We start from the raw sequence: 18,401 nt of genomic DNA on the forward strand, positions 1-18,401 counted from the left end.
GTTAACCAATGACTATATACAGTTATATATAAATGGTTCCCTAAAAGTAGATCATGTGTCAATAACTGTCCTGTAACCCCCTAAAGTAAAATAAATAAATAAAGTAAAATAGAGCCATAGCATAGCTACCCTTTAAGAGCCTCCTACAATTGAACTTGGTTGCTTCAACTTAAAAAAAATAATAATTAAAAGCAAAAAACTTTTAAGTGAGTTGAGAAAGAGAAAAAACAATTTCAGAAAAATGTTTAAAGATGCAAAACAGTTACAAGAATCTCATCATTTACTAGAAATAACACTTCACAAAATGAGTTAGGCTATTTATTTTCCACCAGTTGTCAATTCAGCCAAATTACTGGTTTGACTAACTTGCTTTCAGTCAAATCAGGTGCTACTGAAGTACTTCCCTCTCACCATCCTTGAGAATGACTGTATGAGGTAACATCTATAATTCAACAAAAATCTGATTCCAGTTAATCAGCAATAGAAATAAGCAATCGGGAGGTGGGTGGGAGCGCACATGGTGCAAAGCGCAAGGACCTGCAGAAGGATCCCGGTTCGAGCCCCCAGCTCTCCACCTGCAGGAGAGTCACTTAAGAGGCAGTGAAGCAGGTCTGCAGGTGTCTATCTTTCTCTCCCCATCTTCCCCATCTCCATTTCTCTCTGTCCTATCTAACAATGATGGCATCAATAACAACAACAATAATAACTACAACAAGGGCAACAAAAGGGAAAATAAATAGATATTAAAAAATTTTTAAAAAGAAATAAATAAGCAGATCAAGTTGGAAATCCAATAATTTTCTTGTGAAGACTAATAATACACACCTTGGAAACAAAGATGTCAGAAAAAACAGTGCCACTAGAAGACATCCTTTTAAAAGCCAAGAATCTGAATTGAAGTCCAGTATGTATCCAACAGCCCACAGGGTAATCACAGAAAACAGCAACAGCAGGAAGGGCTGTTAAAGAGATTCCGAACTTTAGAACTTTATGGACTTTAACTCTCAAGTAGCTAGTAATAGTTTAACAGAAACACTTCTTAAATATATAAAATAGTAGAATACAGAACTTGTCTTCAAAATGACTTTGAATAAATCTGAAATTTAAAAAATTATTTTCCATTAGAAAACAATTTTTAAAGGCTTGTTTTACAAAAGGTTACCTAAACATATTCTATATTTCTTAATTCCTCTATTGAAAGACCCAGGTTCAAGCCCCTGTTCCCCACCTACAGGGGATAAGTAGTGCTGTCTTTTCCCCTCTCTATCTCCTTCCCTCTCAAATTATTTGTCTCTATCCAATAAATAATAAGATATAAACAATAATAAATGCTAACACTTAACAATCTGTATCAAAATGAGTCTGGTTTGGGGTATGTGCAATTTTAAATGCCTGTGGACATGTAGGGGATATTCATCAGGTCATCTAAAAAACAAATCTAGCAGTAGGGAAAAACCGTGACATCGATTAGTAGGTGTTAATACCTTGAGCAATAATCCAAGGACTGTTTGCAAGTAGGAAAGGGGAGAGTGCCAGCCAAATACAAACACCTATGGGAGAGTGAGCAAAGTCACAGAAGGCAACTAAGAAAGAACGATTAATGTGATCAGAGAAGCAGAATGAGAAGTAGGAGTAATAAAGTAATCAATAACCAGAGAATCAATAAAGTTGAATTTCAGGAAAGTAGTGATTCTCTAAATGTCACATGGAGGTCAAAGACTGTCCTCAGGATGCTAATTATTCAGGTTTAACTCCTCCAGTAAAGTTAAAAGAATAAAAGTGGTGTGATTGTTTGCACCAGAGTCAGGTACCACATTTCCACAATGCAGTCCCTTAGCTACAACATACATGAATGACCTTAGAAGCAAGTACAGCTTTCATGGCTGCAAAACAGAGAAAATACATTCTGCTGTCTTCAAGCTTTACTTCTCTCAGCCACAGTCCTGAGGATGGATAATTTCAAATTATATCAAATCCCCCCCCATATCAAATCTTTAAAATGCTTTCTACTTTGCACAGTAACACAAAATGAGTGAATTTAGACTTTAAAAAGAAAAATTTATAATTTAGAAGCAACAACTTCAGAACTAAAATAAGATTTTAAAATGATTCTTAAAACTTTAGCCCCAGAGATAACATTCTTAGTGTTTGTTTATTCAACAAATATTCTAGTATATATTGGATACCAGGCATGATTTTTTTTTAATTTCTTTATTGGGGGGATTAATGTTTTACAGTCAATAGTAAATATAATAGTACATGCATAACATTTTTTAGTTTTCCACATAACAATACAATCCCCACTGGTCCTCTGTCATCCTTTTCCAGGACCACCAGGCATGATTCTAGGCCTCCTTGGACACATTAATGAACTTAAAAGTTTCTGATGGAGATTCAATTCTAGGACAGTGACAAACACACTAAGTGAATTTTATGGTACCTAAGAAGCTGGATCATATATGGCCTTAAAAGCCATTATGAAGAGTTGGGTTTTTATTGTGTGAGAAAAACAAGACTTTAGAGAATTCTGAGCTGCTTAGTGACAGCATCAGACTTGAATGAATTTTAGACTCACCTGGCTGCTGTTTTGAGAATATGACAGAAGTGAATGGGGTAGGGAGATGTCAGACAGCTGCAGTACTACACATGAAACAGTGGAGGCTGGATCAAAATACACTGGTGGTGTAGTGGTAAGATGTCAGACTGTAGATATATACTGAGGGTGGAGCTAGCCAAGAGCTTTCTGATGGACTGCATATGTGGCATGACAGAGACTGGGAAGTCGGAGTTGACACCTAATAAGAAGGGGAAGGTTATGGATGGAAGTGTTAGGGAAAGGTGGGAGGAGACGGAGGGCTCAATTTTGGATATGTTATGTTAGAGATGCCTATCACACACCACAATAGGTAGGCTTGGCAGGGAATTGGATATACACATATGGAAGGATGAGCTAGAGATGTATCTAGGATCTGTTAACATATAGATGATGGCACTTAATGTCATAGAAGTGCATGAAATCACCAAAGGAAAAAATAAACAGAAAAGAGGTACAGGACATAAGCCTGGAGCACCCAAGCCAACATGGGGTGTGAGAGAAGCAGAAGAGTTGACAAAGGAGACTGAGGAATAATCATTACTTCTTTCTGACTCCTTCCACATACCTAAGTGCAAAATAGGCTAAGTGTTTATAATGACCCTTATGTGCGACATAGAAATCTGATAGTGTCTGTGAAATCAGAGTCTTTCTGAGAACACAATTGTTCAATATTACTATATACGATGAAGTTAAATGTCATTTTTTAAAACAATTAAAAGCAGAAATAATAAACATTTGGGGGTAGAGAGCATAATGGATATGTAAAGAGACTTTCTTGACTGAGCTCCAAAGTCCCAGGTTCAATCCCCCAACTCCCTACATCACCATCATCCAGAGCTGAGCAGGGCTCTGATTAAAAAAAAAAAAAAAAAAAATGAATAACCACCTAATAAACTGAGCTATATTTATATTTTACTGACCATTTATAAGAACAAGTTTAACTTTCTTTCTCTATTGATCTTTTATTTTTCTTTCCTTTTTTTTTTTGCCTCCAGGGTTATTACTAGGCTCCTGGAGGCCATTTTTCACATTTTGTTGCCCTTGTTGTCATTATTGTTATTGTTACCATTGATGATATTGGATAGGACAGAGAGAAATTGAGAGAAGAGGGGAAGACAGAGAAGGTGAGACAAAGACAGACACCTGCAGACCTGCTTCAGCACCTGTGAAGCGACCCCCCTGCAGGTGGGGAGCCAGGAGCTCAAACTGGGATCCCTATACCAGTCTGTGCACTTCACACCAAGTATGCTTAACCCAACCCTCTCCTTTTTTTTTAGACCAGAGCATTGCTCAGCTTTGGCTTATGGTGGTGCTGGGGTTGAATCTGGGATGTGTGGTACCGCAGACATGGAAGTCTTTTTGTATAACATGCCACACAGAAGTGTAACCACTATTAGGAAATGAATACAATTTGAGCCTCACCTCTTAATATTACAAATATTTCCTTTATGAAGTCACTTCATTAAAAAGTGTGGAAGTGGGGGTCGGGTGGTGGCGCAGGGACCGGTGTAAGGATCCCGGTTCGAGCTCCCAGCTCCCCACCTGCAGGGGAGTCGCTTCACGGGTGGTGAAGCAGGTCTGCAGGTGTCTATCTTTCTCTCCCCCTCTCTCTCTGTCTTCCCCTCCTCTCTCCATTTCTCTCTGTCCTATCCAACAACAAAGCAACGTCAACAATGGCAATAATAACCGCAACGAGGCTGCAACAACTAGGGCAACAAAAAGGGGGAAAAATGGCCTCCAGGAGCGGTGGATTCATGGTGCAGGCACTGAGCCCAGCAATAACCCTGGAGGAAAAAAAAAAAGTGTGGAAGTACACCCTAATTTTCATAGTTTTCATCCTTCAAGCTGAAAACTAGCAATAAATTGCCAATGACAATACCTATTTTACATAGGTTTTAAGATGCATAGAAAAAAATATAATTGCAATTATAGTGCAACACTATGCCAACTCCCTGGTTTTTCCTGCAGCCTTAAAAGCAATACAAACGGGAGTCGGGCTGTAGCGCAGCGGGTTTAGCGCACATGGCGCAAAGCACAAGGACCAGCGTAAGGATCCCGGTTCGAGCCCCCGGCTCCCCACCTGCAGGGGAGTCGCTTCACAGGCGGTGAAGCAGATCTGCAGGTGTCTGTCTTTCTCTCCCCCTCTCTGTCTTCCCCTCCTCTCTCCATTTCTCTCTGTCCTATCCAACAACGACAACAACAATAATAACTACAACAATAAAACAACAAGAGCAACAAAAGGGAATAAATAAATAAAATAAAAATAAAAATAAAAAAAAGCAATACAAACAAAGACACACAAAATATTCTTACAGCACATAAGATACCCTTACATGGAAATACCTGGCATTTTTGTAGCCACCTCCAGAGTCTAAACTTTGTGTTGGCTCTCATTTTGGCTTCTGCTTTTAGCATGTGAATAATTAGCTGATTTTTGTTTTGTAGAGCCATATCAAGAGGCGTTTCTCCCTGCAAAAGAAAAAAAGTTCAATTACATTTTCAATATATTATAGGTGTCAAATACTTTAAAATAACTCACTAAAATCATACACTAAACATGCTTGTTCATACTTTTCTGAATTTAAAACGTGTATCTATAAGCTGATCTTTCTGCAGAAAGGTGAACTAAGGGACACAAATACTTCATCCTACCTTAACATTTCGGATATCCAAGCTAGAACCAGCTTCCAAAAGCTTATCAACTGCATTAACATTTCCTGCTGCAACTGCCCAGTGGAGCGGAGTGTTTTGGTGTACTTTATCAACCACACTGAGAGATGGGTTAAACTTTAAAAGAAATCCAGTTGGTTCTGGCCTGTCTCAAAATAACAAAACACCAACGGGCATTAACAGAAATGATAATTTGACAGGTAAATGCAAATAAGAAATATTCTAAACCAATGTGTTAACTAACTAACAAGTATTCTGATAATTGAAGAACTTCTTATGCAGAGCTCTATCCTACAGGCTAACAGGAGAGACCTTTCTCTCCAGAAATCTTTGAAGCAACAGTTCACTACATATTATATATTTTATATATACTACATAATTATATATAACATATAAATGATATATATTATATACAATTTTAGCAGCAATATTCACTTGCTTTTACTTTTTTTCATACTTTAATGTTGTTGTTTTTCCCTTTTCGCCTCAAGGGTTATCGCTTGGGCTCGGTGCCTGAACTACGAATCCACTGCTCCTGGAGGTTATTTTTTTCCATTTTTGTTGTCCTTGTTGTTGTCATTATTGTTGCCAGTGATGTTGTTGGATAGGACAGAGAAATTGAGAGAGGAGGGGAGAGAAAGATAGATACCTGCAGACCTGCTTCACGGCTTGTGAAGAGACCTCTCTACAGGTGAGGCCAAAACAATCTTGAGAAGAAAAAACAGAACTGGAGGCATCACACTCCCAGATCTCAAATTGTATTATAGGGCCATTGTCATCAAAACTGCTTGGTACTGGAAAATGAATAGACACACTAACCTGTGGAATAGAATTGAGAGCCCAGAAGTAAGCCCCCACACCTGTGGACATCTAATCTTTGACAAAGGTGTCCAGACTATTAAATGGGGAAAGCAGAGTCTCTTCAACAAATGGTGTTGGGAAAAATGGGTTGAAACATGCAGAAGAATGAAACTGAATCACTATATTTCACCAAATACAAAAGTAAATTTCAACTGGATCAAGGACTTGGATGTTAGACCACAAACTATCAGATACTTAGAGGAAGATATTGGCAGAACTCTTTTCCACATAAATTTTAAAGACATCTTCAATGAAACGAATCCAATTACAGAGAAGACTAAAGCAAGTATAAACCTATGGGACTATGTCAAATTAACAAGCTTCTGCACAGCAATAGAAACCACTACCCAAACCAAGAGATCCCTTACAGAATGGGAGAAGAACTTTACATGCCATACACCAGACAAGCGGCTAATAACCAAAATATCTAAAGAGCTTGCCAAACTCAACAACAAGAAAACAAATAACCCCATTCAAAAATGGGGGAGGACATGAACAGAATATTCACCACAGAAGAGATCCAAAAGGCCAAGAAACACATGAAAAAATGCTCCAAGTCTTTGATTGCCAGAGAAATGCAAATCAAGACAACAATGAGATATCACTTCACTCCTGTGAGAATGTCATACATCAGAAAAGGTAACAGCAGCAAATGCTGGAGAGGTTGTGGGGTCAAAGGAACCCTCCTACACTGCTGGTGGGAATGTAAATTGGTCCAACCTCTGTGGACAACAGTCTGGAGAACTCTCAGAAGGCTAGACATGGACCTACCCTATGATCCTGCAATTCCTCTCCTGGGATATATCCTAAGGAACCCAACACATCCATCCAAAAAGATCCGTGTACACCTATGCTCTTAGCAGCGCAATTTGTAATAGCCAAAACCTGGAAGCAACCCAGGTGTCCAACAACAGATGAGTGGCTGAGCAAGTTGTAGTATATATACACAATGGAATACTCCTCAGCTGTAAAAAATGGTGACTTCACCATTTTCAGCCGATCTTGGATGGACCTTGAAGAAATCATGTTGAGTGAAATAAGTCAGAAACAGAAGGATGAATATGGGATGATCTCACTCTCAGGCAGAAGTTGAAAAACAAGATCAGAAGAGAAAACACAAGTAGAACCTGAACTGGAATTGCATGTTGCACCAAAGTAAAAGACTCTGGGATGGGTGTGGGGGAGAATACAGGTCCAAAAAGATGACAAAGGACCTAGTAGGGGTTGTATTTTTATATGGAAAACTGGGAAATGTTATGCATGTACAAACTATTGTATTTACTGTCGAATGTAAAACATTAATTCCCCAATAGAGAAATTAAAAAAAAAGAAAAACAGAAGCATCAACTGTTGGACAGGCTGTGGGGGGAAAGAGACTCTCCTACATTGCTGGTGGAAATGCAAGTTGGTCCAACCCCTGTGAAGAACAGTCTGGAGATTCATCTGAACTCCAGAAATTGACCTGCCTTATGACCCAGCAATCTCTCTCCTAAGGATCTACCCACGCAAAACAAAAACACATATCCAGAAAGACCTATGCATACCAAAGTTCACAGCAGCACAGTTTGTAATAGTTGGAAGCAGCCCAGACACCAAATGACAGATGAATGGCTAAGGAAGTTGTGGTACATATACACAATGGAGTATTATGCTGCTGTCAAAAATGATGAGGTAATTTCCTTTGCAATACCGTGGTCAGCATTTGAAGGCATCATGTTGAATGAGACAAACCAGAAAGTGAAAGAGCAATAATGAATTATCTTATAGGTGGAAATTAAGAACAAAGACAGTAAGGGAAAACATAAGGTGGAACTTGGACTAGAATTGACGTACTACACCAAAGCAAAGGACTCTGGGAAAGGAGAGAGTGGGACAGGATGAAGAGACATTGGGACCCTGTTGTGTCTCCTAGACAACAGTCAACGGGAGATGAGAGGTTGTGCTTATGTGTTAGAGACTATGTTAGAGACTATGTTAGAGACTATCAAACCCCAATTAAAAAAGAGAGATTCTTTAAAAATCTCTTTACCCTGCTTATCCTGTCAAAATCTTTAAACACTATGAAGAAGACAAATGGTTTTTTAACAAATACTATGCTAAATCACTACCAAATGGCAACAGAACTAACTCAGTTCCTTGGATACAAGTACTAAGTAAAAGTATAATCAGAAATGAAACACAACACTGGAAACAAAATGATAAAGTAAAAACCTCTATTCAAATACATTTGAATCAAAACAATGCCTAAAGTTTATTCCAATTGTGTTTTTCTAACTACATTCAAAGTTCATGTAATAACCACAGGGTGGAAATTCTTAATTTCTTATTCAGAATGTAATATCACTTCACACAGAGGGATATATTTAAAATTATATACACAGAAAGAAATTGTTGGAACCAAGAATTAGAATGAGATTTCTCAGGTTTACTTACCCCAGTACTTTGTGAGCTGATAACATAAGAGGTGTCTGCCCATTTAGGTCTGTCATATTTACACTCTATTTAAAAAAAAAAAAGGCAATCAGCATAAATGTAAACAGTTAAAGTCCTTGTTAACCTCTAATGGAAGTATTCTCTTAATATACTCAACACTACTGTTGCACCTACAAGGCACATGACTCAAGTTTAAATGCCACTTGAGTAAAAGAATAATCTTCCAGAGTCAGAGAGGCAGTTCAACAGCAGAGCACAGCATTTGTCTGCGTGAGGCTCTAGTTAGATCTCTGGAGTAAACAGTAGAGCAGTACTCTAGTCTCAGTCTCTTGGTCTCTCTGCTTCTCTCACAATGTAAAAAAACAAAAGTTTACATTTGCTGGGTAAAAAAAATCCAATGAATTACAAAATATTAATATTATGTTTTATTTCTTCATTTAACAAGATAGATCAGAGCATCACTCTAGCATATGTGGTGCCAGAAACTGAACTCAGAAATCTTACCTGTGCAAGTCCTATACTCTACCAGCCTGTCTGTAAAATATATTTTTTAATATCTTTATTTATTGGATAGAGATAGCCAGAAATTGAGTGGGGGTAGAGAGAGAGGAGAGACACCTGCAGCCCTGCTTCACCACTCACAAAGCTTTTCTCCTGCAATGGGGACAAGAGGCTCAAAACTGGGTTCTTATGCATTGTAACATATGCACTCAACCAGGTGTAACACCACCTGCCTGACCCCTAAAATATTTTTAAAGGGAAAGCCTACATATGTGATTCAAAGTGCTGTATTATGTGAATGGAAGAGAGATAAGAGCAAAAGAAAAATATCAATAATCACTATTAGATATAGAACTACAGAAACTTAGAGGTCATCTAAGTTATACCTTGACTGACATTAACTTATGCTCCTTCTACTTAAACAGTTATAGCAATTATGAATTACCTTTCTTTTGAGACAACTTCATTGCATTTTAAGACATTTAAAATTTTAAAAAGTGAAAATATTTCTTTTATTTTCTAGAACATATGCGGGAGGGAGGGAAGAGGACATTATAGCTCCATGAAGATCTGCTCCCTTTTAATAAAATGGGCCAAGGTGTAAGGTGCACAATAAGGGTTCCAAAAAAGCTAAAAGAAAGGTTTTCAATCACTGAAGATTCTCATGGGCCTTGGAGGAATGCAGCTTGTGAAGAAGACTACAGAGATGCAGAAAGGATTCCTCCTGGGTCTTTTAAAAATGAGACCTAGGAGGTGATCATTATTCTACTTCAATTGGCTAAATCTGAGAGAAAGTACTTATTTCAAAAGAGCACAATCATCCTGATGGCATTTGTGCAAACATGTTTCCCTGCCTGTTATATAGGCAAGTCTGCTGATGTGTAAACTGCTTTGCTACCAGAAAGTAGGCAATTATAATCGACAGTGAGACTCCCACTGCCAATAACCTATAATTTAGCCTGTGTCATAAGTGGATGCCTCTTAAGGCAAGTCATTTTTTTCCTAGATTTACTTTACAGAACAATAAGAAGCAAATGTTTAAATTGGTCTCCCATTTGGATTCAAATAATGAAAGCAAATGATGGGTTAATTTAGTGATCTGACTTAACATTTCTACATTCCACCAGAAGAAAAATATAGGTTTTTAAGTCATGTCATTGCAAAACTCTACAAATTACTAGGATCATAAAGTATTACAGCCTTGCAAGTTCAGAAACATCTAATTATATGTTACCTATCCTTTTTGCACCAGCGATACTGAAAAGCAGTATTTAGCACCAACATTTACTGAGACTAATATCTGGACATCCGATTATCTATCACTTTGACTTCAGAAATGAGGACACTGTTTGAATGCACACACTGCCATGTGCATGGACCAGAGTTCAGCCCCCCACAGCTGAGCTGCAGAGGGGAAACTTCCTGAGTGCTGAAGCAGTGTTGCAGGTGTCTCTCTTTCTCTCTTCTTCTCTATCACCCTCTTCCCTTTCCATTTCTCTCTGTCCTATAAAAAGAAAAAGATGAAGAAGAAAAGGAGGAGGAGGAAGAAGAAGAAAAAAAGAAAAGAAAAGAAATGAGAGGAAAAGAGAAAAATGACCACTGGGAGTGGTGGATTTGCTATACAGGCAACAAGCGCCATTGATCACTCTGGTGGCAAAAAGAAAGGAGGGAAAGAGGGAGGGAAACAAGAACAAACCACTACTAATAATTTCCCTGATCTCTTCCAATTCACAATAGCTGGAAGATATATTTCAAAACATACCTGCCCTTTTGAGATGAGATACGCTATAATAGGCATATGTTGAAACAATACTGCCAAGTGGATGCCGCTGAATCCCTCTCCATCAATGAGAGTAGGGTCTGCACCATACTGTAGTAATAATATGACCATAGGTAAATGCCCTTGTCTGTAAAAGGAGAACAAAAATCATACTGGATTCTAAAGCATGCAAAGGAAGGACAAAACTTAGGGAGAAACTGATATGCCTAAGACATGAAAGTTTTTTGTTAAAAAGAGAATTTCATAAAAGATTTTTAAAACATGAGAAGTTATCCAAACATCTTTTATGTAGTTGTTCTAAATTTAGAACCATCTGGGTAATCCTCCTTGAGTACAGGTGATAAACTTCTCAATCTATCTCAAACTTTATGTTGTTAGTATGTGTACCATGTATAAATAATTTTATATAACTAATGCTAAAAATAAATGCTTTAAAACTGTTGATATTTTATAAACAAAAGATAATTACATGTTTGATATTATAAAAGTATAATATTCAGAGGCAGACAGCATGATGGTTATGCAAAGGACTTTTATGCCTTAGGCTCCAAAGTTCCAGCTTCAATCCCCCAAACCACCATAAGCCAAAGCTGAACATGCTCTAGTAAAATAAAATAAAATTAATTAATTAAACCAGAAGTATAATATTCATAGGCTACAGGTATACTTTGATTCTATTATTCTTAGGAACTACTGGTTCCTATACTGACATATGGTTAATTTTCTATGCAGAATACTGTACACAAATAATGAATAAATAAATCTTTTTAAAAAAGAAATCAAAGCAAATAAAAATTCAGTTACTGACTTGCACAAGCCATATTTCATGTCTCACATGTACAGTGTTAGCCATATTGGATAGCTCAAAAAGAAGCACTTCCATAGTCACAGAAAATTCTATCATAAAGTGCAAGTTTATAACACTCAGAAAACAAACTTAAGTCACTCTTCATTCTGAATAGCAATTTCAGTGTTTGAAAAAACCTTTACCTGATGGCCCAGTGAAGAGGAGTTGAATTTAAATCTCCACCCAACTGATCTACCACAGCACCTTTTGAAATATAAAACCTGTTAAAAGCAGATATAAATAGAAATAGGATTTAAAACTCAAAAATCACAATGAGAAAGAAAACACTTCTTATTAGTAACAAATATGTTGGAAAACAAATTAAAATACTCTCAGCTCTATTAATTCTGAAACATCATGCAACAAAAAGCATCAGATAGGCCCTAGTGAAACACTGTAATCCTGCTGCAAGGACGATTCCACTATAATTTAAATACAAAACACATAGGAACTACTTTCTATAATATTCTTGAGATGGATGTCATTTAAAGAACTAGGAACTAAGAAGAAAACTGAAGTTAAGTCAATTTTAAAATTAGAACACTATATAGTGAATAAATTCTAAGAGTAATGAAAAAGTTATTAAAGTAATCCAGAATCTTTTAGAAACACTAGGCATTTTCCTACTTGTGGGGTACACAGAGGTAAATTAACAAGGTAAAAAGAACCTATAAAGTGAGCCTATGAGGCAGACATATTTCTTTTCTTTCTTTTTTTTTTTTGCCTCCAGAGTTATCACTGGGATTGAGTGACTACACTACAAATCCACTGCTCCTGGAGACTTATTTTTTCCCTTTTGTTGCCCTTGTTGTTTTATTATTGTTATCACTGTTGTTGTTATTGCTGTCATTGCTGCTGGATAGGACAGAGAGAAATGAAGAGAGGAGGCGAAGACAGAGAGGGGGAGAGAAAGATAGACACCTGCAGCAGACCTGCTTCACCACCTGTGAAGAGACACCCCTGCAGGTGGAGAACTGGGGGCTCGAACCAGGATCATTGTGCAGGTGGGTCCTTGTGCTTCATGCCATGTGCATTTAATCCACTGTACTATCGCCCAGTCCCCCATGGTTTTATTTTTAATTTCCCTTTCTGAGCCTATTAGAATATTGGATTGACATGGCATGATAACCAAAGTTATCACATTTTGAAGTATTCACTTGCAATAAGGGACTACATCATATATGTACTTAAAGGAGCAGTCTCAAATAATAAATACACATTTGATTAGTGCATATATATTTCATCTTACTTTACAAGATCCAGTCTGTTGTTAATAGCAGCCCAGTGAAGAAGAGATACATTTTCCTTGTCTGGTTGCCTGACATCATATCCTGCTTCCACCAACTCTTTACATCTTTCAAAAATTCCATATCTCAAATAAGAAAAAAAAAAAGACTTAATGCCTTTAAAATAATTTCAAACAGTATCTTTATTCAACCTATCTTTCAGCAATACAGAAATACAACAATGACAAACATAGATACAAAGCTGTCATATTGTAGAACCAAACAAAAAAAAAATGTTTAAACCAGTTTTACTAAGTGATCAGATCCATTTTCAATTGAATTTGATTTTTAAGTCATCTTTTAATAGTCACATTTGTCCTCCTGCAGTAAATTTTATTTGATTCTCTCCTATCTGCCAAGCATACATGGCATTAATCCTTGAATCAAACCAAACCCATGTAATGATTTCACAGTCAGAGAAAGAAAGAGAGACCATAAATAAACTGAAGATGCAACAGACTCAATGGAAAAAAATGAACATAGTGTAGGTATAACAGCAGAAGGAATGCTTAGTTCTTCCTCAAGGAGACAAAGCATGCCATCAGAATTATGTTTCACAGGCTGGAAGCAGGCTATTCAGGCAGAGTGGTAGTATATATAAAAATCAGAGATGTGAACCTGCACGGATATTCAGAGAAGTAGAAGCAATTTAATGCACTACTAGTGCATAAATCATAAGAGAGCATAGTAAGAAACAAAGCTAGAGGAGGTAGGTAAAGTCCTTATGGGACTGCTATGCCATATTACAAAGTTTAGGCTTTTATCTATTGGTCAAAAGGAAACCACTGAAGGCTTTAAAACAGAAAGCATTGAGACTCCTAGTTGTACAAAAGGTCATACTAGCAGCAATGGAAGATGATTAGAACAGGGTGAAACACAGACCAAGAGACCAATTTAGAGGCTCAGGCAATAAACACAGGTGAGGTATAAGCACCTCAAGGGAGCAATTGGAGTGGAAAATGAGGAAGAGACTTGACAAATAGCTATTTAACCATCTATCTGCCTATAAGTTTAAGGCAGTTGTTCAGATATATCAGAGTAAAAAATATGAAATGTTTCTTATTTTCTAGTCATCTCTAGGGATTCAACCGCTCAGGGTTGGTTTTTTCCCCCACATACAGAGAGAAAGAGAGAGAGAGAGACACCACAGCACTCAAATTTATTATGTTTCAAGTGGTCAGGAAACACTCACGAAAGACATACATGTCTGTGATATCTGATTACTGTAAAAAATGGCGACTAATCCCTAGCACTGCAAAAACGGTATCATCTGTTTTCCATCTACACCATGCCTCGGCCTCGCGTGAGCTTAATGTGCAGCTTGGCGATACGAGAATCCGGCATGAAGCCCAGCCAGTCTATCTTGGTGTTACTCTCGATCGCACTCTGTCATTTCACAAACATCTCATAAAAACTGCAGCAAAGGTGGGCGCGAGGAATAACATCATTGCAAGACTGGCCAGCTCCTCATGGGGCGCGAGCGCTTCCACACTACGATCATCCTCTCTGGCATTATGCTATTCCACTGCAGAATACTGTGCCCCAGTATGGTTCCGTAGCCCCCATGTCCACTTGGTCGATTCCAAATTATATTCCTCCATGAGGATAATTTCTGGAACCATCCGTTCCACCCCGGTTCCATGGCTGCCAGTTCTTAGCAACATCGCCCCGCCAGATATTCGTCGGGATGCGGCATCATCTAAGTTCATTTCCCACGTCTACGCTTGACCGGACCTGCCAATATACGCAGATATCTTCGCCCACCCTGTCCAACGCTTGACGTCTCGTCACCCAATCTGGTCCCCTATGCCTACACTGAACTTCTCTGTTCCAGTCTCTTGGAAACAGAGTTGGCAGTCAGCTGAGGTCAAGAACAAACACCTCATCACAGACCCCTGCAAGCCCGGTCAACCCGGCTTTGACCTAGCACGTTATGATCGGGCCCTCCTCAATCGCTATTGAACAGGCCATGGCCGGTGCGCCGCTATGTTCCATCGCTGGGGAGCCAGAGACGACCCGAACTGCCCCTGCGGCTACAGACAGACTATGACCCACATAGTCAACGACTGCCACCTCTCCAGATTCAAAGGAGGTCTCGAAACTTTACATCAGGCTCAACCTGACGCTGTTGACTGGCTACGGAAGAAGGGCAAACGCTAGAAGAAGAAAAGAGGTCAGAAACCCTACCTCTACCTTACTATCTTCCATCTAAAATACCCAGCACAGCAGGTACATAAAAAATACTACATAAGTAAGCAGTTACTTAAGATCGCAACAAGTGTATGAGATATTTTCTCACTCTATATATTTAGGTGGTGGTATATTTTAAAAGATTCAAAAGTATGTTTCAATCTCAGCGTAGTTTTTTCTTACAAAAGTTAAGAACTGTGCAAAAGCAATCTAATGAGAAAGTGCAAGAAGAAATGAACCAGGAGAATTGTGCTGAGTGCTCTGATCTCTACATGGCACACGTGCCAGCTGGAGTAAGAAGGGGAAATTGTACACGGGAATGCTGTGAACTGAATCCAAAAAGCATAGAATAAAACAAGACATTGGGAAAACTTACTGAGTAGCTTTTACAATGTCACAGTTACTTGAGTCCGCTATAAGAGGAAGAGCTTCTCTCGCCTTGACAAGGTCTTTGTTTTCATGTGCACAGGCTCCAAGTCGACCAAATCCTAGAGGGTGAGGGCCATGGTTGTGATTCCTGCACTGAAGAGTAAGAGTAATATGAAAGAGAATTAATGTTGTATTCCACTGGATAATGAATCATTTGCTATGATTAATAATATCTGTATTATTAAATCAGATTTTTTTTAGTCTTGGATGTATTTCCTAGGGAGGACTTTCTGTTCATTAAAAAAAAAAACAACTCATCTTAAAAATCTACTGATTTATTTAAAGAGAACAAGGATGAGATAGAGAAAGAGACAGAGAAGGAGAGACACTCTCTATCAAAAGAGAAAAGAAAACAAACAAATAAATAAAAGGGCTGCCAGGAGCAGTGTAATCATTGTGTAGGTACTGAGCCCCAGCAGTAATCTTGGGGCTGAAATAAAATCAAGGAAGAAAAAAGATAGTATGGCTGAGGATGTGGCTCAGAGGCAGAGCACAAGATTTGCAGGTGAGCCTCGAGTTTTAAGCATGGCACCAGATATAGGAGAGTAATGCCCTGATGTTCTCTCCTCTCATTAAAGATGGTACATCTGGTGAAATAGCTCACTTGAATAGAGTGCTGCTTTGTCATGTGTGTGAACCAGATTCAAACGCAACCCCTACTACACTGAAGGAAGCTGCCTTTCACTTTCTCTGACCCTCTGCCTTTGTTTCTATCAAGAAAAAGCAAAACAAAAACCATGTTTTAGGACTCCTTTTATTATACAGTAATTTAAGGGAAGACATGAACTATACTTGGAATTTCTAGAGAGTTAATAAACAACTTACTTTTATATAAAAGTTATTTTTACCACAAAATTCTAAAAGTACAAATGAGTCATATTAGTATTAAAGATAAAGAAATACACAGTGAATAAAGGGCTGATTTCTTTCCTTTCCAATTACACACCACCAGAGAACGATTGTTAACAGTTTAGTATATCCTTCCTCATCAAGTTTATATACTTCAGTAAATAGAGAATATATGTAACACACATACACACAGGTTTTATAATTTCTTCTTGTATTTCTTAAATAAAACAATGAAATCACATTATATTTATCAGCTGACTTTCCTCATGATTATGAGTAGCTATATTCATCAATTGGCTTTTCTTACCTAACAACCTATCACATACAACTCTGCAGTAACAGCTGAGATTATTCCATTGATCTAGCATTATTTACTCAGTCCTTTTCCTATTACAGATACAGGTTGATTTCAGCCTTCGCTTCTGTAACAACCCTCTAACATCTAGAATATTCTACAGATTTTCCCAAAGTGAGGCTGTTGAGACAAGAAAAAATATGTATTTTCTACATATCACTTTTTTTTTTCCCTCCAGGGTTATTGCTGGGCTCGGTGCCTGCACCATGAATCCACCGCTCCTGGAGGCCATTTTTCCCCCTTTTTTGTTGCCCTTGTTGTTGCAGCCTCGTTGCAGTTATTATTGCCATTGTTGACGTTGCTTTGTTGTTGGATAGGACAGAGAGAAATGGAGATGAGGGGAAGACAGAGAGGGGGAGAGAAAGATAGACACCTGCAGACCTGCTTCACTGCCCGTGAAGCGACTCCCCTGCAGGTGGGGAGCCGGGGGCTCCTACATATCACTTTTTTTAAATTGGTGAACAGTGTATTTTTTTTCATTTTTATATTAGGGAGATTAATCCTTTGTTTATAAGCAGATTTTTCATCAGAGTATACTGACTCATTTTACAGACATAGATTTGTTACTGCCTTAAGACAAGGTATCATCTTAATTTTTTACATAGCAGGTTTCAGTGTGTCAATGTCAACAGTTAAGTGCATTTAATTATTATTAAAGTATTGTGCTAGGGCACAGAAGACACTGGTGCCCATCCTTCATGAGTTTAGGTAAGTAAGTAAGTCAGAGAAAAACAGTTAAGGAAATAATGGAAGGCAGTATGTGATTAAATGGCAAAGCAGAGATAACAGGAAGTAGAGAAGAGCAGGTATCTTCTGTTCACATCATCATCATTTTTCCTTTCTTTTTTTTTTCTTTCTCTCTCTCTTTTTCTGCCTACCTAAATCCAGGTCAGAATAAAACCTTAAAATGATTATATAAACTGAAAGCCTGTTTTGAAATCCTAAGTGAAGGAAATGCACTCAAGGCTGTAAGTGGCCACTATGTAGTAGGAGAAAATGAAAAAAAGCTTCCATTATGGCCTTTATAATATTTTTCCCCCTCCAGGGTTATTGCTGGGCTCGGTGCCTGCACCATGAATCCACCACTCCTGGAGGCCATTTTTTCCCCTTTTTGTTGCCCTTGTTGTTGTAGCCTCGTTGTGGTTATTATTATTGCCATTGTTGATGTTGTTCGTTGTTAGATAGGACAGAGAGAAATGGAGAGAGGAGGGGAAGACAGAGAGAGATGGGAGAGAAAGATAGACACCTGCAGACCTGCTCCACCGCCTGTGAAGCGACTCCCTGCAGGTGGGGAGCCGGGAGCTGGAACCGGGAGCCTTACGCCGGTCCCTGCGCTTTGCGCCACATGCGCTTAACCCACTGCGCCACCACCGCCCGACCCCCTTTATATTTTTTGTAAGAGGTGGGAGGGAAGACTGGGCAGTGGTGCACCTTGCTAAGCGCACATGTTATAATGCTCAAGGCCCCGAGCTCAAGCCTCCACTCCCCATCTGGCAGAGGGAAAGCATGGCTGCAGATGTCTCTCTCCCTCCCTGTATTCCCAATCCCTCTCAATTTCCTTATGTCTCTAACCAATAAACAAATAAAAATTTTAAAGAGAAAAA

General features: G+C 38.4%; 1 protein-coding gene across 4 annotated transcripts in view; it reads right to left on the bottom strand.

Annotated features, from left to right (window-relative positions):
- Positions 1 to 18,401, bottom strand: part of ZDHHC13 (zinc finger DHHC-type palmitoyltransferase 13) — a 51,465-nt gene that overhangs the window by 24,663 nt on the left and 8,401 nt on the right. The window contains exons 2-9 of one of the 4 annotated variants that reach the window (XM_060177054.1): positions 15,541 to 15,686; positions 12,938 to 13,060; positions 11,832 to 11,909; positions 10,824 to 10,968; positions 8,561 to 8,625; positions 5,249 to 5,411; positions 4,940 to 5,065; positions 826 to 959 (exon numbers count right to left, since the gene is read on the bottom strand). In XM_060177054.1, coding sequence (XP_060033037.1) covers positions 826 to 959; positions 4,940 to 5,065; positions 5,249 to 5,411; positions 8,561 to 8,625; positions 10,824 to 10,968; positions 11,832 to 11,909; positions 12,938 to 13,060; positions 15,541 to 15,686 — 980 coding nt within the window. Of the gene's footprint in view, positions 1 to 825; positions 960 to 4,939; positions 5,066 to 5,248; positions 5,412 to 8,560; positions 8,626 to 10,823; positions 10,969 to 11,831; positions 11,910 to 12,937; positions 13,061 to 15,540; positions 15,687 to 18,401 lie in introns of those variants that run through there. The other 3 variants (XM_060177057.1, XM_060177055.1, XM_060177056.1) reach the window with 3 other exon arrangements.

The sequence above is a fragment of the Erinaceus europaeus genome, chromosome 17, assembly GCF_950295315.1.
Source record: "Erinaceus europaeus chromosome 17, mEriEur2.1, whole genome shotgun sequence".
In the NCBI taxonomy this organism is placed as follows: domain Eukaryota; kingdom Metazoa; phylum Chordata; class Mammalia; order Eulipotyphla; family Erinaceidae; genus Erinaceus; species Erinaceus europaeus.